This window comes from Lathamus discolor, chromosome 9, assembly GCF_037157495.1.
Source record: "Lathamus discolor isolate bLatDis1 chromosome 9, bLatDis1.hap1, whole genome shotgun sequence".
Lineage (NCBI taxonomy): Eukaryota > Metazoa > Chordata > Aves > Psittaciformes > Psittacidae > Lathamus > Lathamus discolor.
In genome coordinates, this window is record NC_088892.1 from 21,398,431 (window position 1) to 21,424,334 (window position 25,904).

The following is a 25,904-nucleotide window of genomic DNA, read 5'->3' on the forward strand; positions in this document are numbered from 1 at the left end:
CCCAGCACATATGTTCTCCAAAGGGCTTTTTCACACAGGCTGTTAGTGGCAGATGGTCCAGTGTCAGTTATATATTCAAAAGAGAAGTATATGGAAATTGGTGCTTTGGTTCTCAGCTCTTTAAGGGTGCTATGGCACAACAGCTGACTCTTGACTTTGCCAGTATCAATGCATGAGACTTGATTTCAATAGCTCAGCCCCAAGAGGTGTCAACTGTGTAAATGAAAAACCCGTTTTCCAGACTGCAGGACTCCAAGCAGGCACAAGTCTCATGTTTATTGAATCATAAACCATACACTGATAGGAGAGCTACTGTTTTCTGAGCTGTTTTAAAGGCATTTCTTAAATGCATGTGCATTTTGGTGGAAAGATTTCCTTCATGTTAATGGATTAATAATTGTAGCTGGACAGCCTCATTTAAACAAGGATATAAAAAAGCTGAGAGTAAAACTTGGGGGCAAACCGTGCAGAAAGCAAGACTAAAACAAGTTGATGGAAACTTAACTACAGCTAAATCATACTGCCAAAACATCATTATATGTGAGGTGAAGCTATTCCATACACGTGCTGCAGTTTGGTGCAGTAGCTAAGCTGAGGGATTCATTACTGATCTGCTATTAATGATGTGATGTATATAATGTATTAATGCATGTATGTGATGTACTTGTAAAAGCATCATAATCATCATCTCTGAGCCAAGGTGCAACCGTTAACATCTCTGTTTCTGAACTGCATGCCTTGTCAAACCCACTTCATTTCAATGCCAAGCTTAAACATTCAGCATTCAACTTTAAAACCAGCTTTGTTCTAGTTTAAGCCCCACACAGGTTATGCAGTATGTGGATTGCTAAATCTGCCAGCATTTCAAGTCTTTACACTACAAGTTACTTAGGAACAAGGTTAGATCTGTGTAGCGCTACATGCTTTTATACTGCAGGAGCTTCAAAAGTCAAACCCAGTCTATTGAGGCTACTTCAGTTCTTATGCTAAAATGGAAAAAGTTTAAATGCTTAACATGCAAAAACCTCCTTTTGCAGGCCTGGTTGGGAAAGCAGGGCTCTAAACTCTGCTCTAGTCTGCTCCTTACAGTCGTTTGGGACACTCAGCACAGTAAATCTTTCCGTTATGGCGAACAAAGCGCTTGTTGGCCAGGCCACGGGCACACTTTGTGCATTTGAAACAGTAATCGTGCCAGGACTCATCTTCATAGTTAACCACACTGGTTCCTCTTCCAAATCCTGCTAGGAGAGAAAACAATTATAGGACGGCGATAGTAGTTGTTCCCGTTGCTGGGATCACCCACCAAGCAGCAACTCCCATTCTAACTGCATCCCATGCTCCTGCAGTCTCACAACCTGTATTTGTGTGCCTAAAAGTAGCCAAAATTGCACTGGAACTACACTGTTGGCTGTTCACTATCACTGCTCTTAGTAGCTTAAGACTTGTGGGGTTCATTTCCACAATAAGCTTTTCCCCCTTGGGTCCTGTCTACAAGGAATGGTCAAGCTGAATGAAGGATATAGAGCAAGGAGCAGTTGGGCTGAACATCCTGCTTGGTTGGTATGGGCTCAGACTGGAATGTAAGTCTTGTGGGACAAGCAGGAAAGGCAGCACCACTGTTATAGGGCTGAGCTTTGTAATCCAGTAAAATACATGGGAAGTGAAGCAAATGTCACTTTGGGGCAATAAAACACTGCATTTGTAGGCTGACATAGATGGAATAGTTCTAGATGGGGAGGTTCTGATGGAGATAAAAAGTTGGGGCATGCAAAGGGTGAAGAGCTCAGTTACCAACTCAGGTTCCATCCAGCAAGAACACATGGCTTAGCATTAAATCACATGTGAATTGCTGGGATTGGGCTTGGGATACTGGACCTGCTTCTGGTGTGAGCAGCTCTGAGGGGATCCCTGTTCAGACGCCACTGCCCTCAAGCTGCATTTACTCCAACATACCTGTGATAGGGTTCTTGCAGCCAGCACACTTCTTGGCAACACATTCCTTGTAGCATTCAACACAGTAGAACTCGTCCTCTACAGCCGTGAAGCGCTTCCCACCCAGTTGCTTCTTGCAGTTGGAGCAAATGAAACACTCGGAATGCCAAGGCTGTTCCTGGTAAGTGAGGCCTCCAGAAGTGATGGGCTAGGGAGCAAAGAGCAGGCATGGGTTTAGAGGTGGCAGCGAGGAAGAGGGATGGTGCTGGAGGGGTTTCAAAGTTAAACAGTGCAGCACAATGGAGTTCCTTTGGCCTGGAATCCTGCAGTCTTCCAATACCTAAAGGGACTACAGGAAAGCTGGAGAGGGGCTTTGGACAGGCCAAGGGGAATGGCTTTAACCTGCCCCAGGGGAGACTGAGCTGAGCTCTTAGGCAGAAGCTCTTCCCTGTGAGGGTGCTGAGGCGCTGGCACAGGGTGCCCAGAGAAGCTGTGGCTGCCCCATCCCTGCTCAGATGCTGCACTGCACAAGCACCATTAGCTCGCACAGGATTACACCACCAGCTGCCTGCAGCAGTACCTCAAGGAAGGAACATCAGCATTGGTACATCTGCCTCCTGTTCTACTCTCCTAGCTTCCAAAAACACGGGACCGCGAGTTCCGGCATTGCCTTTGCAGAGGCGCAGGACTTACGTTCTTGCATTTGGCACAGGTCTTGGCAAACTTGTTCTCGTGGCAGGAGACGCAGTAGAAGTCATCACCCTTGGGGAAGAAGCTCCCGGATCCAATCACTTTCTTGCACTGGCTGCAGGTGAAACAGTCCTTATGCCAAACCATCTTCTTGTACTCAACATTTTGGTCTCCTACATCAGGCAGAAGTAACTCGTTACGTGGGACTTCAGGCTTGTGGCAAACTCCCCCCCTGCACTGATGTACCCATAGGCAAGACCCAGCCATATGCATTCAACTGTAATGTGGACAAGGGATGAATTTCTGTACCTTCTAGGTTCACTTTATCATATTTATCATATTTATGAGAAGAGGCCCTGATTTACAGAGCAAAGCTTTCGGTACACATGGTTTAAGACTAAGGTGAGCTCTCCACATGAGGGTTTACTGCAACACAGCCTTTCAGCGCTCGAATAAAACGGGCAAATGAGAGCAATGCTGAGAACTTGCCCCATGTTCTGGTGCTCCAGCCGTCCCCCTTGATGCCCATACCCCCAACTGCAGCCACCACAGCTTGACAGCCCACCACGGTTCTGCCCTAGAGCAGTTACACCCCATCCCAGCACCAGTACCTGCAATAATAGGCTTGAAGCAGCCCTTACACTTGGGTGCATCCTCATTGGTGGTGCAGTCGCCGCACCAAACCTTGTTGTTCTCCCTTAGCATGAAGGGCTCATCCACCAGAGACTTGTGGCACTTGACGCAGCAGAAACAAGTGTCGTGCCAGTACCGGTTCTTGAAGTGCAGCTCCTGGAAGGAGCAGACATGCAGGGAGCAATAAGCACTTCTCACTCACCGGGCAGCCCTAAAGCCGTCAGCCTCAGCACCTGGGCTCATCGGCATTCAGTGCTTGGAGCTGCAAGCAGCCAAGGGGAGGACATTGAACCCAACTCATGACGGCCACATTCACTGTGAGCTTTCAGGGTAGCAAAAGATGCTTCAAAGCAACAGCTTTGAGACTGCAGGTTCTGTAAGTGTGGGCTCCTCTGGTTGTCACATCCCCACTAGCCCAGGTGTACATTGTTATTGCCATAAGCATGAAGCAATAAATGATCAGCAAACAGACAGCAATCAGCCCCTTGCTTCACAAGGGCTTTGCCCAGAGATGGGTTTTCTACGCATCCTGTACAGCCTCGGTTGCCTCCAGGGCTCTGCTCCTGTGGCTGAACTGAAATGAGCTTGGCTGCGAGCACCCCTCTTACAGAGCTCCAGTTCATGGCCCATCGGGTGGGGGACTCACCCCAGGATACAACCAGCCCAGAACCAGGAGGACAAAGAAGGGGTTCATCAGCATCCCCATCTCCTGCTCACCTTGGAGTCAGCCCCGATGGGTTTCTTGCACTCGATGCAGGTGTTGGCGCAGATCTTGTCGAAGCACTTGACGCAGCAGTGCCGGCCCTCCTTCTGCACGTACTTCTTCCCTTGCAGCGAGTCGCGGCAGTAGAAGCAGTCGAAGCGCTCGGACATGGTGCCCACGGTGTAACTGCCAGGCCCTGCAGGAGGAACCAGCGTGAGCCCACGGCACCGAAACCGCGATAACTGCTCTGGCTTCCCGGCTCTGTGCGCATAGAGAGCACCAGGAAGGTGGCTCAGCAGGGAGCGGGTGATGGCGTCAGGCTCCTTGAGGGGTTGGTGGTAGAGAGAGGAGCAGCTATGGGGCAATTGTTGTACCAGCTCAATGGCTTGCAACACACAACACAGGGGAAGCACCTTGTCCCCTCCTCCTGCACCAGCACTGGGGGCCGCAGGCTGTACTCCTCATATCCTCACTCCTCTGCTGCAGTTGCTCTTGTGCAGGTGTTTCCCCCCACCCTAAATGCGTTATCACAGGCACTATCACCATCACCAGTGGTGGGGCCAGCTCAGAGCCTGGCACTGGCTCCACCGGACAAGGAAGCTCTGGGAGCATCACACAGGAGCCACCGCTGTAGCCCCCCCATTGCCAAAGCCTTGCCACACAAACCCCATACAACAAGGCATCGGTAACACAAACCCCATCAGTTCCCTAAGTAGCCATCCAAGATACAAAATACCTGCCTACAGGGGCAGAGTGGGCTCTGTGGCCAAGGAGAGCGAAGTCCCACATGAGCCCTTCGCCATCACCTTCTGCAGAGGAAGGATACCAGATGGGCTTATTACCCTATGCTGCATCAAGCAGGGATGATGATACCCAACCGCTCCGTAGCAAGAGCCGCTCGGTTCATCGCAGCGGGACCCCCTGCAGCCCCGGCTGCGTAGTTTGTGTGCAGAAATCCCCCGGCCATGAGCACAGCAGAACGGAGCCCATGTTCCCAGCCGCAGCCCTCCAAGGCCTCTGGTGCGGGAGGTTTGCGCAGCTTCCAGCTGGCTCCTTCCACAGGGCTTTCACATAGAGTCAAAACCAACAGACAAGAGCAGGCCTCCCCCTCCATCGAATCAACCAGGTTGGAAGAGACCTGCGAGATCAACCATTGCCCAGCACTGCCAAGGCCACCACTAACCCATGGCACTGAGCCATCAGGTCCCCCCTGAGCCTTCTCTTCTCCATCTGAACCCCCCAGGTCCCTCAGCCCTTCCCCATCACACTTGGGCTCCAGGCCCTGCACCAGCTCCATTCCCTTCTCTGGCCCCGCTCCAGCCCCTCAATGTCTCTCTTGCAGTGAGGGGCCCAGAGCCGAGCACAGGGCTCGAGGTGCAGCCTCACCAGTGCCCAGCACAGGGGCACAATCCCTGCCCTGGCCCTGCTGCCGCACTGGTGCTGAGCCAGGCCAGGATGCTGGGGGCTCCCTGGGCACAAGCTGCTCATGTTCAACTCCATCAATCAGCACCCCCAGGTCCTTTTCCACTGGGAAAAAGCCTCACTCAGGCCATCCCCACCAAGCCCTGGAGTTTAGGGGCTGCTTTGCTGCTTACGGCAGCCAGGCTGCTCCAAGCCCCAGCACATCACCTTTAGTAACGGGAGCAGGGCATGGGGATCCTGGCTGTGCCCATAGCACTAGAAGGTCCATGGACCCTGGTGGGCTCCCCGTTAGCCACAGAGGATGCTGTGCTGTTACAGCACGAGGACCTGTTCACACTGCTTTCTCCTACTGCCCACAGCAGCAGCCCTGGATCCACCACCAACTGCATGGCCCAGGCTGGCAGCAGGAGGAATCCCCACGCTGGAATGAGGACCATTGCTGCTGCTCCGAGGAGCAGGGCACATCGAGCCCCACAGGTCCCCACCAGCAAGAACTGAGGGTGCTGCTGCCTTCACCTCCTTTGCCAACCCAAGTCTTCTTCCCTTGGAGCTGGCAGCACCACGAGCAGCCCCAACACAGCCACAGGCAAAGCCCAGGGTGGTGCCTGCCTACAAGCGGATGCTTGGCTGTTATTTCGGCACCATTCTGCCCCATGGCAGGGCTCAGGAAGCTGCCCATGGGCAGTGGAAGATGCTGGGGCAGGAGATGCGCCTCGCACTGTTACTTTGCACATAAAATCCAGGAGTCATCTCCCTTCCTTGTCACCCTTCCAATAGCATCCGGCCAGAACAAGCTGGAGCGGTCCTCTTGCAGAAGGCAGGACAGACTTGGAGCATCCCATCGCACAGGGTGGCTGCGGCAGAGGCGAGGACCGGGATCGCATCCTGAACCTCCCAGGAGCAGGCTGGAGGCTCCGGAATTGCCCTCCATGGGGAGCGAGGTCGGGAGATGGCCACGTCCTGCTGCCAGCCTCCAGGCGAGGGCTGTGTTTGTACCGGTTCAAGCCACAAACAAACAGCTGGGAACCATGGAAACTATGCAGGGCCCCAGCGAGCAGGGGGGGCTTTATTTAGCAGCAGTGCAGTTGCACAGAGCCCAGGGCGCGTGGCATCGAAACACTCCTGCTCTCGGGTTTAAGGTTGCTCTCAACCAGAACGCATAACCGAGAACATATGGCTCGGGGGGTAACATAACCCTGTGCCCCCATGGAATGCCTCCTGCGCTAACGTGAGGCGCGTTTATCACAGCAGCTCCATAGACACGTTAGCGCTGGGACTGGCGGAGCTGCTGCCTCCTGCCATCTCCCGCACCAAAGTGCCCCTTTCATCACACACAGGCCATGGGATTTGTTTGCTTCCAGTTTTCCCAAGAGCTTTCAGCCCTCAGAAGCAGCGTTCCTGAGCTAGACCCAGGAAAAGGCACCCCTATGCCCTTGTCTGCAACGGAGATGCTCCGATCAGTGCCCATTCAATGCGCTGAGTGCGCAATCTCTGCTCACCCATTCCATGCCCACACCGTCTCCTACAACCACCCCAATGGAACAGCCCACCCAGAGACTGGGGTACGGGGCCCACAGAAGCCGATGGCCTGGCCCCTTCATCCCAGTGGCACAGCCACGCTACAGCAGCAGAGCTTGGAGCTCAGGGGAGCGCTGACCAAACCAGCCACGGAAGCCCCAGGCACTGCACCTTCGTGCTGCTGTTCACAGCGGGGCGCTTGAAACAAGCCCGCTGCACTCAGCTGGGGCAGCCTGGGGGCTGTTTGGCTGCAGCATCACCCCCAGAGCACAGCGGCTCTGAGCTGAGAGCCTGGCCGAGAGGCTCCTGTTTAACCCCAGGATCACGCACCCTGGGGACATTCACTGACCCAAACCCATTTTGGCTTCGCTGCGGAGCCACAGGATGGGATTTAGGATACAGAGGGAAAGTACGGACAGACTGGAACTGCTCCACAACCCCCTGGCAGTGCTCAAGGCCAGGTTGGACACAGGGGCTTGGAGCAAGCTGCTCCAGTGGAAGGGGTCCCTGCCCGTGGCAGGGGTTGGAGCTGGAGGAGCTTTGAGGTCCCTTCCAACCCAAACCATTCCATGATCCATGCACAGAGGAGCTGGGGAGAGGGGGAAGTGCAGTAAGTGCCCATCCTTAAGTAGCCTAAAGGGCCCTCAATAAGACAACAGCTCAAGAGAAACCCAGCAATGCTCCCACAAGAGAATCCCCCCTAAGCAAGGTGTCCCTGTGCCACCAGCCCTGGCAGGGTGCTCTCAAAATGCAGCTCCCCGATGGCTCTGGCTACAGCTGGAGGGTGGCCGGCCAGACCGGTGGCCTTCTCGAGTGTCAGGGTATTTGGCACAAAGACCCATTGGAACCCAAACCCTAGCGTTTACCTGACCACAGAGGGGCCCATTTGTCACTTGTCCCCAGGGAGCATCTGCTGCTGCCCACATGCAGCTCCTCACAGCCCATTCCTTCCATCTTCCAAGCACCGGGGTTCCATTGGCTTCCATGCACCCCAAGTTATCCCGACACCGTGCTGTGGAGCAGTCACAGGCCGGGGCTGCCCACACACCCTGCAGCATGGCAGGCTTTGGGATGTAGTGCAAGGTGTCCCTGCCCATGGCAGGGGGTTGGAACTGGATGATCTCAGGGTTCTTTCCAACCCGACCCATTCCACGATGCTATGATAAAGGGTACAGACCTGAGCAGTGCCTCCCCACTGAAGCTATTGCATTAACACAGCCCTGCCTCTCCCATCACCTCCGCTCTGGTTCCTCCCAGCTCAGCTGCATCCCACAAGGCAGCATCCCAGCTGTTTGCACAAGAACCAAAACCAAAGCACTCAAAGGGAGCTGAAGCAGAGCCGATAAGCAGAGCACGCAGCACGGGATATGTGTTAATGTCCCTGGGGAATTCGGCTAAATGGGATAAAGCACCAAGAACTTGGAGCAGGGATCTAAAAACAGCCACAAAACTGGAACTTAACCTTGACCGATGATTCTGCCACTGCAGAAGCTGAAGCTGCTCCCTCTGCCCTCCACGCAACTGCATCGTCCGGCCATGTGGAAGGAAAAGAGGGATTGCTCTTTGACTCTCCATCAGTTTTCCTTGCCTCAGCAGACGGAGCACACGCATCCCGTGCTGATCCAGACACCTACTTTAGCTCAGGACCTGGCACCCCCTGCTCTGTCACCCCAGTTACTGTTCCTAGCATACCAGGGAATTCCCTTAAAAGAAGGGTAAAGAAGGGTCTCCTTAATCCAAGGCAGGAGGTGCCACCCCAGCCGGCGCCTCAAGGTCATTGGCACAACGAGTGTCTGCAATGCCAAAGAAAAGGAAGCAATGATGTGCGGGGAGGGCTGTCAGTGCTGCTCTCCCATCGCCAGGCTGGGGCACGTGCGGGTCTCGCTCTATAACGAGGCTGTTGATAACATGGGAGTTTCTTTATATAGAGCAGGAAGAGCTCCAAGTTCCCCAGATGGGTGCCAAAGCCGTTCCCGATTGTCCCATTGCCACCGTGTCCGAGCGCTTCCTCCTGCTGAGGAGGACTCGACCCCGGCACAGCGCCGTGCTCTGCGTGGCGACAGCAGCTCTTCAACTGCAGCATCTGCCCTGGAGACAGAGGGCCCCAACACAGGAGGGACATGGAGCTGCTGGAGCGAGGCCATGGGGATGCTGCGAGGGCTGAAGCAGCTCTGCACTAGAGCCAGGCTGGGACAGCTGGGCTGGGGCAGCCTGGAGAAGAGAAGGCTCCTGAAGGGGAGACCTGAGAGCAGCTCCAGTGCCTAAAGGGGCTGCAGGAAACCTGGAGAGGGGCTTGGGACAAGGGCCTGTAGGGACAGGCCAAGGGGAATGGCTTGAACCTGCCCGAGGGGAGACTGAGATGAGCTCTTAGGCAGAAGCTCTTCCCTGTGAGGGTGCTGAGGCGCTGGCACAGGGTGCCCAGAGAAGCTGTGGCTGCCCCATCCCTGGCAGTGCTCAAGGCCAGGTTGGACACAGGGGCTTGGAGCAAGCTGCTCCAGTGGAAGGGGTCCCTGCCCATGGCAGGGGCTGGAGCTGGAGGAGCTTTGAGGTCCCTTCAACCCAAACCAGGCTGGGGTTCTATGGGGACACTTATTCTGTATTACAGCACAACACCGAACCCACAGATCCTTGCCCAGAGAATGCTCCGCTAAGGAAGATGAGAAGGAAATCAGAGATACAGCTGGGACATTCTACTCAGAAACGTGTCTTGCATGATGCCTATCTGTGTCACACAAACCCAGGCACTTCCACACCATCGTGCTCTTGCCTTGCCCCGGGAGGCTGAGTGCGAAGTTAAGCAGCACCTTGTGACTTTCCTCCCTAGCTCTAAAGAGTCTCCATGTTCCCAACCACATCCCAGGGGCGCCACTGTCCCCTGGCTCCTGCTGTGCCCCAGCTCGGTTGGATGCCCACAGGAGCTGCGTCCCAGGCTCAACACCCTCTCCCCTGGAGCATCCACCCCTTGGGCTACATCTCAGCAAGAGATGTGATGGCCCTGCACAAGGTACCTTGCACTGCAGGGCTGTAAATGCATGCTGGACACACACACACACACACAGGGTTAGCTTCTAAGAATCAGATGAGCTGCTATAAACCCCCCAGGAGCCTTCCGCTGTCTGCAATTGGAGGGCTAGAGGAGATCAGGCAGGGCTGGTAGACACAACACACCCTGTGCCATGGGGATGCCATGGAGATTCCAATCAGGGTTGATGGGAAGGAAAAGCGAACGCTTTCCTATAAGTGGGGAGGGTCAGGCTGCTTCATCAACAAGACAAAGGGGGAGCAAGGACAACCTTCCCAGCAGGGCAGGACAAAGCACCTGGGTTCACACCCTGGACTCCTGCCTGGCCCCCTTTGCTATGGGTTTCCCCTCCTCACTGCAGTCACCGCTGTAGCAAGCTTGCCGCAAGGAGCGGCATCACCCCCGTTTTCACCTATAGCCTCCCTCAAAGACCAGCTGAGCCCCAGCCTAACCACAGCAGTGAAGACAAAAGCACTTAATACCTAATGCACTTTACAGAATAGATGGGGCCGCCACCACCACCGTGCTCCCAGCACCAGTCCCCACACTGGTTAGAAGCCCATTTGCCATCATTTGGTAAAGCTGAAATTGCCGAGGCTGGAGCCTGGATTCAAGTTCTTTCTCTGTTAACAAAACCTTCCTGCCCATGTAGCAGGGGTCCAGGTGGTTCCCCCACATCCCCTTTACCTGCGTGCCTGTGGAAAGCCATGATGAGGAGCCCAAGTCACCAGCAGCCCCTTAGGTAACAGAGTTCCCAGTCTCTTGGGCTGATGAGGAGCTGCCCCTTTGATAACATACATGTAAAGGGAGGCTATTAATACGGACGGGACTCCTAGCAGATGTCCACTCCCCTCCACAGAGATCACAACCTTAATCCCCCTTGAAAATTCTTACCATTTTAGGTGATCCAAGGGAGAAGAATAGGACCCAGAGACCTCTAGGTCTCCGTAGGCCACATGTAAATACCTGCCCAGCTACTCAGCACCCAAATTAGTCCCAAAGGCAGAGTGCGCCCGAGGAACCTGACCCCACGCTAGTACTATTTGGCCTTGGCTTTAGAGCTAGATTGTGTCTCAAAACAGTCCTGAGCTGAATTACAGACCCAGTGCTAGTTCTGTACTGCTGAAGGAAAGAGGTGGATCACAGCCCCATGGGAGCTGGAAGGGCTGCAATCCAGGAAGCACAGTGTGGGTTGTACCCCTGGGGATGCAGCTGGCAGCCCATAAGGGTACCAGAAGATACGGTCATGGAGGGGTTCAATGTGCTCCCAACACAAGGGTCACGCTGAAGTTTTACTGCCACTGAAACCACCACCGCTGCTCCTCCTGCAGCTTTTCCCCTAAGGAAGCACAAGGCATCAGTGGTACAAAGGGAACAATTGGAAAGCTGGGTTTCATGGTTAAGGATGCTCTCCAACATGTAACGCTATGGAAGGGCTCATTCCCCAGCACGTGGCTTACAGAGGACACTGGCTGGTGTCTCCCAAGTGCCCACAAACCTCCCTGGAAGACCCCAGCTCCAACCAACCCATCTACCTCCACCGGGTTCAGGCCAGGAGCCCTGGTTGAGGGCTCTCCCTCGGGGATGCAGCAGCTCCGGGTTATGCAATTGGAGGCGAGGCACGCTCAGGGCCGGGGGCCAGGGACACCCAGCTGCTAATCCCGCCTCGACACTGACTCACTGCACGGCCGTGGGAAGGTCGCTCACCTCCCTCACAGCCGCTGGAAGAGCCAATGTTTATCATTCCTCCCAGCCAGCCCGTTGCGGTGGGGTCCGGCATCTCCATCCCTGCGACAGCCAGGAACCGGGAGCATCGCCCCTTCCCATCGCTGGTCCTGCCCCAGCACTGGGCTCGGTGATGCTCTGCGCCTCCACACCCACCATAGGGCCCCCAGGTATCACCCACACGACATCAGCATCTCCACCATGGCTTGGCAAAAGCCACGCTTGACAGCATGGATCCACTTGGAGAGCAGATTGAGGCTGGGAAACGTGCTAAGTTACCAGCACACCGAAACGCTTTGGCTAGGAAAAACCCAGCCTTGCTCTGCCCCAGCCCATCTATAAGCTCCAGCGAATTGTCTGCATAATTCAGTTGGTAACAGGAACCCTCACAACTGGTGTTTTCCTGTGCTAATCTCAGTGTAGCATTCAGACATGAGTTCATTTTTGGCAACGCACGCGGTGTTTGCGCCATCAACCGTTCTCATTCCTTTCCAGTTCCCTACACAAAGCTCTGGCACCCTTCCCACCCTCAGTCACTTCCTGCTTCCCCCAGAACACCCTCGTATTTCCATTAGAAACGCTCACCTTTGCTCCCCATCCCAAAAGGCGGAATAGCGCTGCTGTGCCACGGCGGCAGCTGCCGCATCCCACCAGTCCCAGGCCAGCAGTGGCACGTGGAGAGCAGGGATGGACACTTGGACACCAAAGCCCTTTCACGTGCACAAATGCACATGGGTTTGCAGCACGGAACAGAGGAAGCATGGCCAGAAGCAGGAGGAAGACTCAGCCCTGCTGATGCCCATGAAGCTTCACCTTGGATCGACATGGGGAGCACTGCACGGCGCAGCTCACTGGTGATTTCCCAGTGCAGTCTCTAATAAAAAGGCCGTTTTGTTTGAATCTGTGGCCTCCTGGGCCAGTACCGCAGGAATGGGCTGAGGAATGACTGAGAGGATAAGGCTGCTTTTGGGTTCTTGGCTGGTTTTGGCTGCATGAGCTTGGGCAATTCCCATCTCCTTCCCAAGCCCCTCTTTGTCCACTCAAGCCAAGTGACAGCAACATAGAGCACAAGTGCCAAGGAGGGACATCACTGCCCTGTGAGCACCCTGCTCTAGTGGGTGGTGTCCCTGCCCATGGCAGGGGTTGGAACTGGATGAGCTCTAAGGTCCCTTCAACCCAAACCATCCTGAGTCCATGAAACAAAAGGTGCCAGCCCTGCCTGAGCCCTCCTCTGCTACGCAGGCACCACGCACCCACAGCTCCCATAAGAATGGGTGCTGCAGGCACGCTGAGTGCACAGCAGAAACACAGGCTTGGGGTTTCACGCCTTTGAACCTGCCCTGTAGGTTCTGAGGACTCCAGGGAGCAGGTCTGGACACACTGGGCCCACCACAGGGGTCTGACTGCAGAGCAGCATGGCTGGGCCATAGTGTCATCCGCTCGGATAGACAAATGATTCACATTGTGCTTTCCAGAGTATTTTCTTGCCCCAACAATCCTGCCAGAAAAGGCCTGGGAGTCTCAGCTTGCTCACACATCCTGCTGTCACTCAAGGGGCAGAAAGTCCTAAATAGAGCCGATACAACCCAGGCATTGATGCACTATTAGTCACCGTCATCAAAGAAAGCAGCAGTAAACAGGAGCAGGATGGGAGCACCTGCCCAGCTCTTGGGGTAACGCTGTGCCTCCTGCTCCCATGCACCCTTGCTCAGCAAAGCCCAGTAACCCTGCACAGAAACACACAATGGCCATTCCCTTGAATGGGGAATGCTTTATGGGCTGCCCATTACACAAAGCCCTGCCTTGCTGCTCCCCACCTTGCCGTGCTCTTATTCTGGCTGGAGGCTGCTGCTGCCATAGCACAGGGCTGTGATTTGCATCACGGATGCAGTTAGACCTCCACATACAGATGCTCGCCGCTTCTTTCTTTTCAAGCAACAGCACAGACAATGCTTTTTCTGCATTTAGTTTTAACTTGACCTCTATCTTGGGTTGCACATGATGTTAGCCCATAGAGAGCAACTGAACACAGACCCCGGTTACATCTCCCTTGGCTCTTCTGAGGCAGAAGCTAAACAAAATGAACTTTTCTCCTTCTTATAACATAAAGACAGAGTTTGCAGGAAGCCAACCAAGAAGCAGCTGGGGTAAGAGGAGAGCGGACACCCGGGCCTTTCAAACAGGGTTCGGTTCAAAACTGGATGGTTCCTATTTGAAGTATCACAAAACTGCTTCACAAGACTCAGCCCTGGCTCTCTTCTCCTGTTCTGCACACAGGGACGAGCCTCCGCACCCCTGAAGCATCCTGCAGGTGCTCACATGAACCCAAGGCAGAGATCCCCTGCTTCCCATTGCCCTTGATGATCTTAAAGGTCTTTTCCAACCTATGATTCACACAGGATGCACCCACATCCAGAGCAAAACCAGCAAGGACATCACTGCAGTGACAGAGGGGACAAACAGCAGCCCGACTCTCAGAGGGATGGTGGGGAAGGAAACGGGCAGCACATGGCAAAGGCACACATGGTGCTTTCCATTCTTCCCTGTTTCCACAGCTGGCTCACATCTGTGTGCTGATGGAAGAAGGGGAAGCTTTAGGATCGGCTCTGGAGGCAGGGATAGAGGAACTGGGAATGGGTTTATAAGGAAGCAGACACAGGCTGTGCAGCCCTTCATGAACTCAGGTATAGTGGGAGTAGACACAAAAGAGGGGAAATAAAGCAGGATAAGAAGAGACAAGGATGAGGGTATAGAAACGGACAGGAAAGGACGGTCAAGAGAGACCCGAGCTGGAAATAAAGACATCTGGAAAGCATCGAACTGGGAAGAGATCTGAACAGGGCTGTTCCCATCTGCCTCCATCCCCAGGCTGGCGCATTCCCAGCACCATTCCCACGGCAGCTCCCGGTTTATTCCCTTGCTGCCATCTGCTCTGCCCTGCACACACTGGCTCCTCTTCCCATCACCTGTTGAGGTGGCAGAGCCCTGCCTGCGCTGACAGCAGCGACACAAAGGGGACCAGCGGTGCATAAATCAAGAGCTGCTTTCTGGACCCAAGGCTTTGCCGAGGTCCTGGCCCCACTCCTGCCTGTGTCAGGGTGGGGAACAGGAGCTGCACAGGCACCATATAGATATAGACAGGGCTGGCTTTGAATCGACAGCGCAAGGAAATCCCTTTGCTCCTGCCCCTGCTCCCTCCTCCCTGTGGCTCTTTGCTGTACTACAGATAAGATGCCAAGACTGTATCTTCCAGCAGGAAGGATGCTGAGTGCCTGCTGCGGTCCCTGCCATCACATTTGGACCTCCAATACAAGCTCAGAAAGGGACAGACCCAAAAGGCTGAAGATTTCTTCTGAAATCTCTTAGAAGGACAAACGTATTCATCTGAAATGCGCTGGGTTAAACGTGGGGCACGCTCCCATCTCTGTCTCCCGCATCCTTGTGCCTTGGCTCACTGTGCAGACAGTGGATTGGGAGGCTCTGCAGCCTGCCCACAGCAGCCTGAGGTGAACTGCACAGGTCTGAATGTGCCTGGACACCAGCCACCCCTAAGGGGACACTCAGGCTTCCTTTGCTCCTTTAGGGAGAAAGATCCACGTTGCGCTGCCAAGACTGGTCTGGTTCAGATGCTTTGTAAGAGCATCAAGCCCATAACTCGGTCAAAAAGCCTCCAAGAGCAGCCTTCACCTCTTCCTTCCCTGCACCCTTATGGATGCATCACGCACAGACCCACCCAGCAGAGCAAAGCAGCCGCAATGCACCACAGCCAGAGGTGAAGTCCTCCTCAGAGGTCATTTGCCATGAGAAGAACAGAAATGAGCTGGTTCTTGCCCCTTCAAGGGTTTGCCAGTCACAGCTCTTCCCCCACGGCTCAGCCCTGGCTTCAGAGGTGGGGAAAGCAACCAAAGTCCCTGTCAAACAAACACCGCACTGATCCCAGGCAGCCTTTCCCAAGACACACGAGGTCTGAACACTCACAGCACTATAATCCCACCATGCCCACACAATAAAAGCTCATGTCAGGGTTTCACCAAGTTGTGAGTGAGCCAGCACTGCAATGATGTGTTTCCCAACCTCCACTACACTCCTCATTGCTTTCAATTGCTTCCCATAGAGCAGCTGGCTGAGCGATGCTCTCAGTGATGCCAAACAGCTCACTGAGGAGAGCACATGAAGGGGTTCAGCTGTTAGCTTGCACCTGGGTCATTCACCTTCCCTGGAAATCTGCTCACCACAAGTCCTAAACTAGCAGCTACCCAGGCATCAGCTACAGCACACTTGCTCTCCAGCATCTCCACATGGGTTTCCTGCAGCCCTGCCATCCTCCTGCCTTCATTCAACAGGACCTGGCAGCAAAGCTCCCAAGGTGGGTGCTATGGGCTTACACCCAAGGTCTTCCTCCAAAGGCTGGGAACACTTTCAGAGTGATGTTTCCTAGCAAAACACCCTGTTTCTGGGAAGCTGCAGTGCAGATGGTGCTGCAGACCTCCCTCCTTTGCCCACACAGCACAGCGGGTCAAGCCAAAACCCCACACAAGCAATGCTCTGCAAGCCCAAGGAGGTGCTCCCCTTGTAGAGCTTTATTCTCATGGGAGGAGGAGAAGGGGCTGTTTGTGGATGGACTGGGATTCAGGCAAAGCATCCTCCAGAAACGCATCCTGTGGGATACACCGAGGGTAGGAAACCAGCTCGGGCAGTCAGACGGGGGTAAAGCAAAAGCTCCACAGCAAAGGGATGGGCAGAAGCACCTGCCTGGCTACGGGCAAAGAGAGGCCACGGCTCCAATGAGAAGGACATGTCCTTCCGAGCACTGGCAGCCTGGTTGGGAAGACTCCCTGCCACCCAGCACAGCATCAAAGCACTGCCTGCACTTGGCACAGGCCGCAGGGCCGTGTCCTCAGCAGTGATTTATTGCTGACAGGAGCCAGCCCTGGCACATAGGTTTAGCAGGACAAGGAGCCCATTCCCCTGGCCACGGGACTGTCATCTCAAGCAGCATTAGCTCTTGGTTGTGTGCACCTTCACTTGTTAGATAGTGCTGGTGGCTGCAAGGACCAGATCACCCTTGTTATGCAGCCACGTTAAAAATAACCCATCCCAAAGCCCCCCGGTGCATACCCCTGTGTCCGTCTCAGCTCCAAGAGCCGAAGGAGATCAGCTTGCAGGGCTGACGGGTATTTTTGGGTGCTCTGACTAATTGTCAGCACGTATGCTGGGCATTCTTTACAAGGGAAACCAAAGCTGCAAAGTCCCCTGCAGTGAGGCCTGGGGGGCTGGCTTAGTCACTAAAGTTATTCTCAGAAACCTCCGCTTTAGGAGGGTTTGATTTTAACTCCAGTTTAAGTGTGTTTTAAAATGAAAGAGGGGGGCAACTTCCTCACAACGAAGGGTCGGCCAGGCTGGACCGCATTGTACCAACAGCAAGGGCAGGAGAAAACCCTTCACCTTGGAGTGGCTTCAAACTCACAACTGCTCTGTTGGCACCACATCACACAGGCATTGACTGGCCATGCTCCAGGGCAAGGCAAGGAGAAGACGCGCACCAGGACGGAGCGAGGAGACCCACAGGAACCACTCACTTGCGAGATGGAGCTGGTTTTGCTCTGCTCAAACTGATGCTGTTTAACTTCCCCCTTTGCCCAGGCTTCATAGAATGGTTTGGGTTGGAAAGGACCTCAAGATCATCCAGTTCCAACCCCCCTGCCATGGGCAGGGACACCTCACACTAAACCATCCCACCCAAGGCTCTGTCCAACCTGGGCTTGAACACTGCCAGGGATGGAGCATTCACAACCTCCCTCTGCAACCCATTCCAGTGCCTCGCCACCCTCACAGTAAAGAACTTCTTCCTTATCTCCAACCTGAACTTCCCCTGTTTAAGTTTGAACCCATCACCCCTTGTCCTATCACTACAGTCCCTAATGAAGAGCCCCTCTCCAGCATCCTTGCAGGCTCCCACATCCCAGCTGAGTGTCCTCATCTCCATAGATGAAGTCTATGGGCAGGTTTCAAAGAGGGAGGCAGGGGAGTTCTCCTCCCACCCTAGTTTTTGGGTAGCCCAGCAAACCCCGAGTTGCTCTGGTGTCTTGGAAGTGCTGGGATCAGCAGACTTGGCGAGAGACAGCCTGGAGCAAGGCAGGATGGGGAGCGGAGGTTACTTAAGCTGCCAAATTGAATCTGCTTCTCATTCGCTGAAACAACAAATACCTTCATCCCCCACCTCCATTGGGCCAGGCCAGGGTGTGGGGAGGCTGGAGATGGTCCCTCTCCTGTCCCATGCTCCCACTGAGGGTCTCCCAGCAGCACACCACAGCATCTTCATCAGTGAGCAATGGGCACAGGCTATGGGCTGTTACATTTGGTACCCACAGGCTTTAGAGGAAGAAAAACCACTTAGAAGAGTGCTTGGTTTTAAAGACAGAAATAAACCAACCAGAGCTGGTACGGGCACGGATGGGTCTGATTAATGCATCCTCTGCAATGTGGCTCCAGGCCCAAGAAATGATCCTGCTTTCTTTTTCAAGACAATAAAAGTGGGGACAAGAAGTCACAGCCTGCAAAGAGAAACAGCCCTTCCCAACACAACTGCTGCCTGCTGCCAAGCTACTGTCCAAAGCAAACTGCTGGAGGCTCGGCCCCATGTAACAGAAGAGCAGTGCTAATTGCACACAAGAGCCAAGAGAAAGCTGTCAAAAAGCTAAAGCAGGTGTAAAACAGTGGCTTTCAACCCAGCTTGTGCAGCCGAGAGCCCACAGTCACCCGTGTCCCTCTGGGAATGCTGCAGGACAATGGGGAAAGGGTGAGGTTTCCAAATCATTGAGGACTTTTCCTGCCCCTTGGATAGCGTTGTACCCCTCGAGCCAAATTCTCAACTGTGCTAAAGCAAGGCTGGTAGCAAGCCTTGCAGCAAAAGCCTTGCCTGCTTTGTGCCAGCGCTGAGCAAGGATAGGCTTGGTCCTGGCCAAGTCCAAGATGTGGAAATCACAGCAGTGTTTTTAGTTACCCAGACACAGCCAAAAAGCAAACACGCCTCGATACCAAGTAGGTGGAGCACTGTGGTGGGGATAGGCTGCTAGGGAGGACAGGGGGGAATGGCTGGAATCGGTGATCTTAGAGGTCCCGGTTAATTCTATGGGGAGAAGAGACACTGCAGACCTGCAGGGATGACTTGTCCCACTCCCAAACACCACACAGGAAAGGAGCTGGACAAAATCCATCCCTAGGCCTGGCAGGACTTGCAAGAACAGCCACAAATCACCCCATGCTTGTAAAACCATAATAAAAGACTTCCAAAATACCCCTGCCGAAACCAGTGCCCTTTATAGAGACGCAGCCTCCATCCCTTGCTCCAGAAAGCCATGAGTCAAGCACCTCAGTATTCCCCACAACCCCAGCACAAGGAGAAGTTTCTAAGCTACAGGAATCTCTGCAGCGCTTTAACCCACCCCCAGGGCTCTCCAGCCCATGATCCCATCAGGAATGTCATCACCACTTCCAGGAATTATCAAAGCCCATGCTCAGCGACCAGCCTCACACAGCATCCCCTGCATGATCTCGTTTACAAGGCAAAACATCTCCCGCAGCATCCAGATGTCATTGGAGCAGACATTGCTGGTGCTGGCTCCCTTTCCATCCAGCTGCTCCAGCTCAGGCACCGCCACTGCTCAGAGGATGAGCTCATCCCTATTTCAGGTTGAACTTGCCCTTGGCAATCTCCCTGGTAACCAAAACAAATTCCTCCTTAGTTTAGAACAGATTTATTGGTTGTTTGCTTCAGTGTCTGGTGAAGTACACAGAGAGCATCCCAGCACCAACACAGCCTGGGGGCGAGAAAGGGGGACAGCGTTTACAGGCAGTGCCGTGGCGATGGGCTCTGCTAGGTCAGAGGGAAAGCTGGCTTCAGGCCTGACCTCAGCCAGGTGAAAGCAGCAAAAGGAGGCCGAAGGCATGGCCTTTGCTCACACACAGCACAGGAGACCCTGCATGGCAGCCCCCTGCCATCCCAAACACCAGTGTAGGCTCCTCCAGCGCATCCCGATAACCAGGGAGATGCTGTTTGCAATCCTCTCCAGCCAGAATGAGGTATTGGGAAGGTCTGACACTACCATATCCACTGACACCAGCCTTCATCAGCTTCATCTCACACGTCAGGACTATGAGGACAGTTACAGGGCTTGCTGCCTGCTTATGCTCTCGGGCAGGAATTTCCTCCCATTCATCATCGCACACATCATCATGAAGGGCACCGAGAAGCCAGGGAAGCAGGACCAGCCCCAGGGTCTTTGCCTGCTCTGATCTGCAATGTGCAGAGTCCTTCAAAGAGCTCATTTTCCTCTCCCACCTAGACCGGAGGCAAGGTACAGCTCAGAATTGCCCAAATCACCTCTGACATTGACCAAAGCGGTTGGGGTTTTGTTTTGGGGTGGGTTTGTAATTGAATGTAGTTTTGCAAGACAGAACAACTCTAAAAATCATTGGCGATAATGGTAAAAGAGAGAAGGGGAGATGATGGCACGAGGTGGATGACATCCAGAGACACAAATCCAGACAGAACCAACCGGATTTGCATCCCCCCCACAGTACCTTTGTGCTACGCAGGGTGAGTATGGGCTGCTCCGATGCTGCCACCCCTGCTCCGATGCTGCCACCCAGGGCGTTTCCACAGGCAGCGCTGAAATACGTTCTACATCAAGTGGCATTTACCCGGCAGGCTGTCCCAGAGCGTGCCTGGCTTTCGATGGGCAGAGAGGAAATGGTATTTGCATGTGCTGAGTGAAATATATAGCTCTGTGTGTGAGATGAGCCCGGAGAGAGGGAGAAATTCTTGCACCCTGCGCTGCCCGTTGCTGCTCTCCTGCAGTACTGACAGTGGCGAGATCACATCAAGGCAACGCTCAGAGATCACCAGGGAATTCTGAAGCAGGAGCAAACCAGGAGGAATGGCTCAGAGCAGAATAAGGACCACACAAACCTGTGCTTCTGGTGGTGCTCCCGTGTCTGCATCCCTCAAACCAGCTGCCCTGCGGTTAATGCTGTGCTAAAGAGCAGGACGCGGTGCCAAGCCTGCAGGATGCTGCCAGGATCCTAGCACTGCCTCCAGTGCTGTCCCCCTAGCAGCCCTCGGCCAGAACAACCCATCCAGCCCATCTGATGGATTAGGTAAGTCACACTGGAAAATGCCTGCAGTACCCAGCAGCTGTCCCAGGGCAGCGCATCTTCTGGGACGCGGGCAGTGCTGGGAACGACATACTTATGGGATATACCCAAGACCTCTTTGCTGTGTCAGTGTAACGAGAAGAAGGGCAAACCAAGAGGCACAGAACAAAGTGGAAAAGGCTCGAGAGAACAAAACCGAGACGATAAGACAGAAGCTGGAGACAGGCAGTGCCTCAGGAGTGACTAATTCCAAACCTCTGCTCCAGGGTTTATTATAGGAAAGAGCAGATAAGAAATGCAGCTGATGGTAACAACTGCCAGCGGCAGCCTGTCCCAAGCTAAACAAATAGCAAATGCCTTGCAAGTAGCCTGCCAAGTCAGAATGATTCCCACAACCTGGGGCACTCCTTGAAGAGAAAGGACCTGGTTTTCTCCCACCCCAGCATCCTGTCACCAGTGGGAAGCTATATTTAGGGTGGCTTCATACTTCCTCCTGGTCAGGGACCACTGGAAGCACATGAAAACTGAATAACCCCGCATGAAGGCATTGGGGAAGAGCTGGGAGCCAATTCCCTGCAGGAAAGCCAACTGGTAACCGCTGTGGGCTGGTCCAGCCATGGGTTTAGAGTGAGGAACCACTTCTGTTTTCCTTAGCGAAGGAAGAAGGGCACATGCAGCACCCTGGTTCATAAGGCAGAGCTTTGGAGGAGCAAGTGGGTTGCTTTGCTATCTCTGGCCAAGTGAAGCAGTGGAGAGCAATTCTTGCTCTGCCAGAAGCTCTGCAGTCCTCTGCTGCTTAGATGTTGGTGGAACACCAGAACCCTCATGCACTGGGCAGCTGGTTCAGGGTTATAGGTCTCTGTACCAGCCAAGACTCCAACAGGAGGTCCTCAGCAAACCTAGCACATGTGATTGCTGGTTAACAGTGGTTTCAAGCCTATTTTAGTGGGCAGACACTGCTGGAACCGGCCATCATAGGGTTTGAAGCTTCCCCTATTTCAAGGCAGCATAAAGCATGAAGTTCTCTGTCTTCAAGACAAGTGGGAGGTTTTCCAGAAAGAAAGGCCTTTGGTTATTATTATTAGCTATTTCTCCTTCCTCCCCATCTACACCTCTGTACCACAGTAGATGAGTCAGAACAGACTCATTGCACTGCAGCTCTGCAGCTCAACAAGTGAAATGGCTCTGAAACATATTGGTCAGATCAAACCTCTGTGGCTGTCTCCTGTGACACAGGTTTTAGTCTGCTCTTTCCACTCTGCTCCAGTTTCCCCTTCCCAGGGGTGGAAAGATGCTAGAAACAAGGAAGCCAAAAAAGCCGTCCTGCAGTGCTTGTTCCCAGCTGGAACAGCTTTTCCTGCTCTTCATTAGGGGTGTGGGTGACAACTGCTGTTCTCATCCAAACAGACCACAAGCGCATCGTCACACACATCCCTCCCAGTTAACAACTGTTGGCTGCCTACTGGCGTGCCAAACAGCCAGCTCTGTGGAGCAGGAGGAAGAGGGATACATCCCATTGAATCAGTCACCTTAAGGGACGCGTGCGGCAGGAGTGGGGCTCCTGGAAGCATCACTCTGGAGATGGGAGGTTTTGGATTTCCTATTTACAGAAATAAGGCAGTTCCAGAACAGCCGCCAAACCAGAACTGAAAGATGCCAGCCCTTCCACCCTGGCGCAGCTCTACCACTTCCAGGCGCCCTATCTTTCTACTCCAGCCTCTTTAAGTTAGGCTTTTTAAAGGTGTGCTTCCTCAGGACCCTGTTTATCCCATTCCAACAGGGCTCTAATGCAATCCATGCCCTGCTTTCAAATAGATCCAAAGCCCCAAATATCATTTTAGCCCTGTCCTACCATAAGGCACAAACCCTATTTTCCATCTCATCAAAGGGGATAAAAAGGCTGGAGAAGCTCAGGAATATACATCCATCCACCCCTGGGACCACGCTGCGCTCCAACAGTGTGAATACACCCTGGTAGTGCCCTTGGCACCACACACACACACCTGAATCACTCAGAGCATCAAGGACCAGATCATACTTCTGGATACAGCACAGGGATGCACAGTGGAAGGTGAGCACTGCCCCACCAAGAAGGCTTTTTTGTGCTTCCCACATAGCAGCTCGGATAGAGCAAAGCTGCTGTGGGAAATAGTTCAAGCAGCAACTCTCTGACAGGAGACTTCAGGCAACAGGGCTTGGAGAGGGTGAGCATTTGGTACAGACCTCGTTTTAGCCCAACTTCATGACTGCCTCTAGACACAGGACTAATTCCCTGCACTGAGCAACTCGATCCTTCCTTAACGGACTTTACAGGGGGGAATGGCTTGAACCTGCCCGAGGGGAGACTGAGCTGAGCTCTTAGGCAGAAGCTCTTCCCTGTGAGGGTGCTGAGGCGCTGGCACAGGGTGCCCAGAGAAGCTGTGGCTGCCCCATCCCTGGCAGTGCTCAAGGCCAGGTTGGACACAGGGGCTTGGAGCAAGCTGCTCCAGTGGAAGGGGTCCCTGCCCGTGGCAGGGGTTGGAGCTGGAGGAGCTTTAAGGTCCCTTCCAACACAAACCATTCTGTGAGTCTGTGTTTCTAGAGATTGTCTCATCTGCCAAGATCAGAGGAATTTTCCCAGGTTCTTTAAGGAACTGACACCTAAATCCCCAGTGCATCCCCTGGACAGAGAGTAAACTTAAAGGGATGCAATTCCCATGGGCTGCTACTGAGGGAACACCGTTCTTCCTGCCTTACATCACTAGTTGTCTCCAGTGTAGCACTGGAGGTTTAAGCCCTGTCCCAGCTCCTTCCCAGTACTAGGACATTATTTACTGACAGCGATTGTAAGATGAAATTGGGGAAGATAATTCACAGCCATGGCACCAAAATCCACACCAAAGGAGCATAGGTTTCCACCAGCACAGGAAGGGCTGTGGGATATCCTGTAACATGGAACAAGGGCCTTGTCACATAGGTATTACACCCAGGGGAATAAGTTGCTTCTTCAGGGCAATGAAGGCAGTTACTTAAAGCATTTATCACATCCTAATGCAAGGGTGTGTGGGCTTTAAGTCCATATTCATAGAACCAACTAGGTTAGAAAAGATCCTTAAGATCAGTAAGGTATTCACCTGATATAGGTTTAGATCAGAGATAAAGTGCATCCTACAGCATCAATCCCTATTCATGGACATAGGCACCTGACAGGACTCCCAAGAGCTGCTTCAGACCATGCCTGGATTTTCCATTCACAGATCGATGGAAAGGCTGTTTCCAAGCTAAAGGCCAGCACAGACAGGCTGGGGAGTGTTTGTTTTCAAGTGCCTGAGTACCCTAAACCCTGCCTCCTTTTGAACTGCTGCTGTTCTTTACATCAGCCAGAGATCTACGCATGGAGCAAGCCATCATTCACAGCAGGAACCAACTGCTGGTAGAAACACTTTAAGGACCTAATCCTACAAACCTCTCCCAGCCCAAACTCCATAAGAACAGTGCAGGTCCTAAACCAGCTGTAAAAACCCAGCCTTGAGCTTATTCCTCAGAGCCACAGCCCAAAATCTGAGCCGTTAACTCACTGAGCTCTTGAGGGGGTTTTGGCACTTGTGGTGTTTGCTCCATCACCCAAGTGGGCTAATACACGAGTAGGTATTAGTCCCGAATGAGTTTCTATCTCCTGAGCTCTTTAAGGAGAAATCAAGAACTGGTTTCTATTCAAGAATACTGAACCTGGGGGAAGAAAAGGCAAACAGGAAGAGAGGAGGATGTCGTCAGTGAAGTGATGGGGAGGCTTTTATCGTTAGAGAAGAGAAGTTGTAATCTTCAAGCCATGTTTGATGGCTTGGTCAGCTCCTCGCTTTGTACATCCTGGCTGAAGAATTCCATCAGTTTCCTTTCAGAAGGGTTTTTGTTGTTACAAAAACGCTCTTCCTCTCAAAACAAGGTACAGGACTCCTTGGGAGGTGGGTTATTCTGATCATTTCCTCCCCCCTTATCACAAGCTGGATTTCAGTGATTTGAAAAGCAGCCACATCCATTTCTAAGCCGCAGCCTAGCTCCTGCTTACACAATGCAAACTTGGCCAGTCACAGGCATTAACTTATCTTTTGAGCACTTAAAGATTAGTCGCAGAAACACCCATCTTGCAAACACATGAGAGAATAGTTTCAGTATGCAAGTGATTCCACACATCCAGGTAAATACAAGGGTGCAGTGATTTATGAAGACGAAGGCGTTTGCAGTCATATGGGGACAGCTTGTCACAAACTGCCCAATATTCCGTAATACGGAAAGAAACAGGAAGATGTGATAGTTATTAGGGAAAAGCATTTCCATGTTCCCAGTTCTGTCACTGCCAGCTCCCACGGTTGAGAGGGACTCGTTCCCCACTCTGAGCATCGCATCGCCTGAGAGCCCACCAACAACCACTTCTTCAGCTATTTCCTCCCCAGGTGCCATTAAAAGCTTCCAACAGGCAGATCTGATCACCTGCCTGGGAAAGCTGACAGCCCTTACACTGCAAACACTCCCAGAGCACCCACTCAGCTGGGAAGTAAAGAGAAAAGCTCCATTTATACCCAAATGTACTTTCAAAAGCACCACCTGCACGTATGGGGAAAAGAGGACGCAAGTAGAATCAGAAGTAAGAACGCAGACAAATCCCACCCCAAAACACCCATAAAACAGAGACTGCTCCCAAGGTTAACTCAGTGAACTACAACAGAGCTGCTTGCTAGAAAGAGCATTTCAGAAGCACGTTATACATATACACATACACCATATATACATATGTATAATATACCAGACTTCCCATTTCTCCCCATCCTGCTCTCACAAACCCTTCCCCAGCAGAGCAAAGACAAAGCACAAGCCCCGAAACCCCCAGCATGGGATGCCGAAGTGCTCCCTGCGCTCAGCTAAGGGGATGCTCAAGAGGGACAGAGACAGAAGCATGTGCTTACGGGCTGCCGGAGGGATTGCTGCTGCCCAGGAGGGAAGGGATGGACCTCAGCGCTGGGAGGTGGGAGCGCTTTGGTCCAGGGCTGTGCTTCCAGCCTGGCAGAGGCGATGCGGTCCGGCTGCTCGGCCACTTATAGCAGGGAGGCGGGATGGAAAAAAAAAGCA

General features: G+C 53.3%; 1 protein-coding gene across 2 annotated transcripts; it reads right to left on the reverse strand.

Annotated features, from left to right (window-relative positions):
* Positions 1 to 993: 993 nt before the first annotated feature.
* FHL1 (four and a half LIM domains 1) lies at positions 994 to 25,884 on the reverse strand. 2 transcript variants are annotated; one of them, XM_065690104.1, is made up of 6 exons: positions 25,742 to 25,884; positions 3,973 to 4,154; positions 3,234 to 3,411; positions 2,626 to 2,795; positions 1,954 to 2,140; positions 994 to 1,241 (listed from the first exon to the last, which is right to left on the reverse strand). In XM_065690104.1, the coding sequence occupies exons 2-6, from the start codon at positions 4,126 to 4,128 to the stop codon at positions 1,084 to 1,086; spliced, it is 849 nt and encodes a 282-aa protein (XP_065546176.1). In that variant the 5' UTR covers positions 4,129 to 4,154; positions 25,742 to 25,884; the 3' UTR covers positions 994 to 1,083. The 2 variants fall into 2 exon arrangements, with proteins under 2 accessions (XP_065546176.1, XP_065546177.1); XM_065690105.1 differs by having other exon boundaries at positions 994 to 1,238; positions 25,742 to 25,882.
* Between the last annotated feature and the right edge of the window lie 20 nt (positions 25,885 to 25,904).

Excerpts from the sequence above, each read along its gene's own strand:
- FHL1 (XM_065690104.1), bottom strand. The coding sequence starts at position 4,128 with ATGTCCGAGCGCTTCGACTGCTTCTACTGCCGCGACTCGCTGCAAGGG. Across the intron at positions 2,796-3,233 it reads CTTCAAGCCTATTATTGCAG|GAGACCAAAATGTTGAGTAC; the intron begins GTACTGGTGCTG and ends TGCCTGATGTAG. Across the intron at positions 1,242-1,953 it reads CTGCAAGAACCCTATCACAG|CAGGATTTGGAAGAGGAACC; the intron begins GTATGTTGGAGT and ends TTTCTCTCCTAG.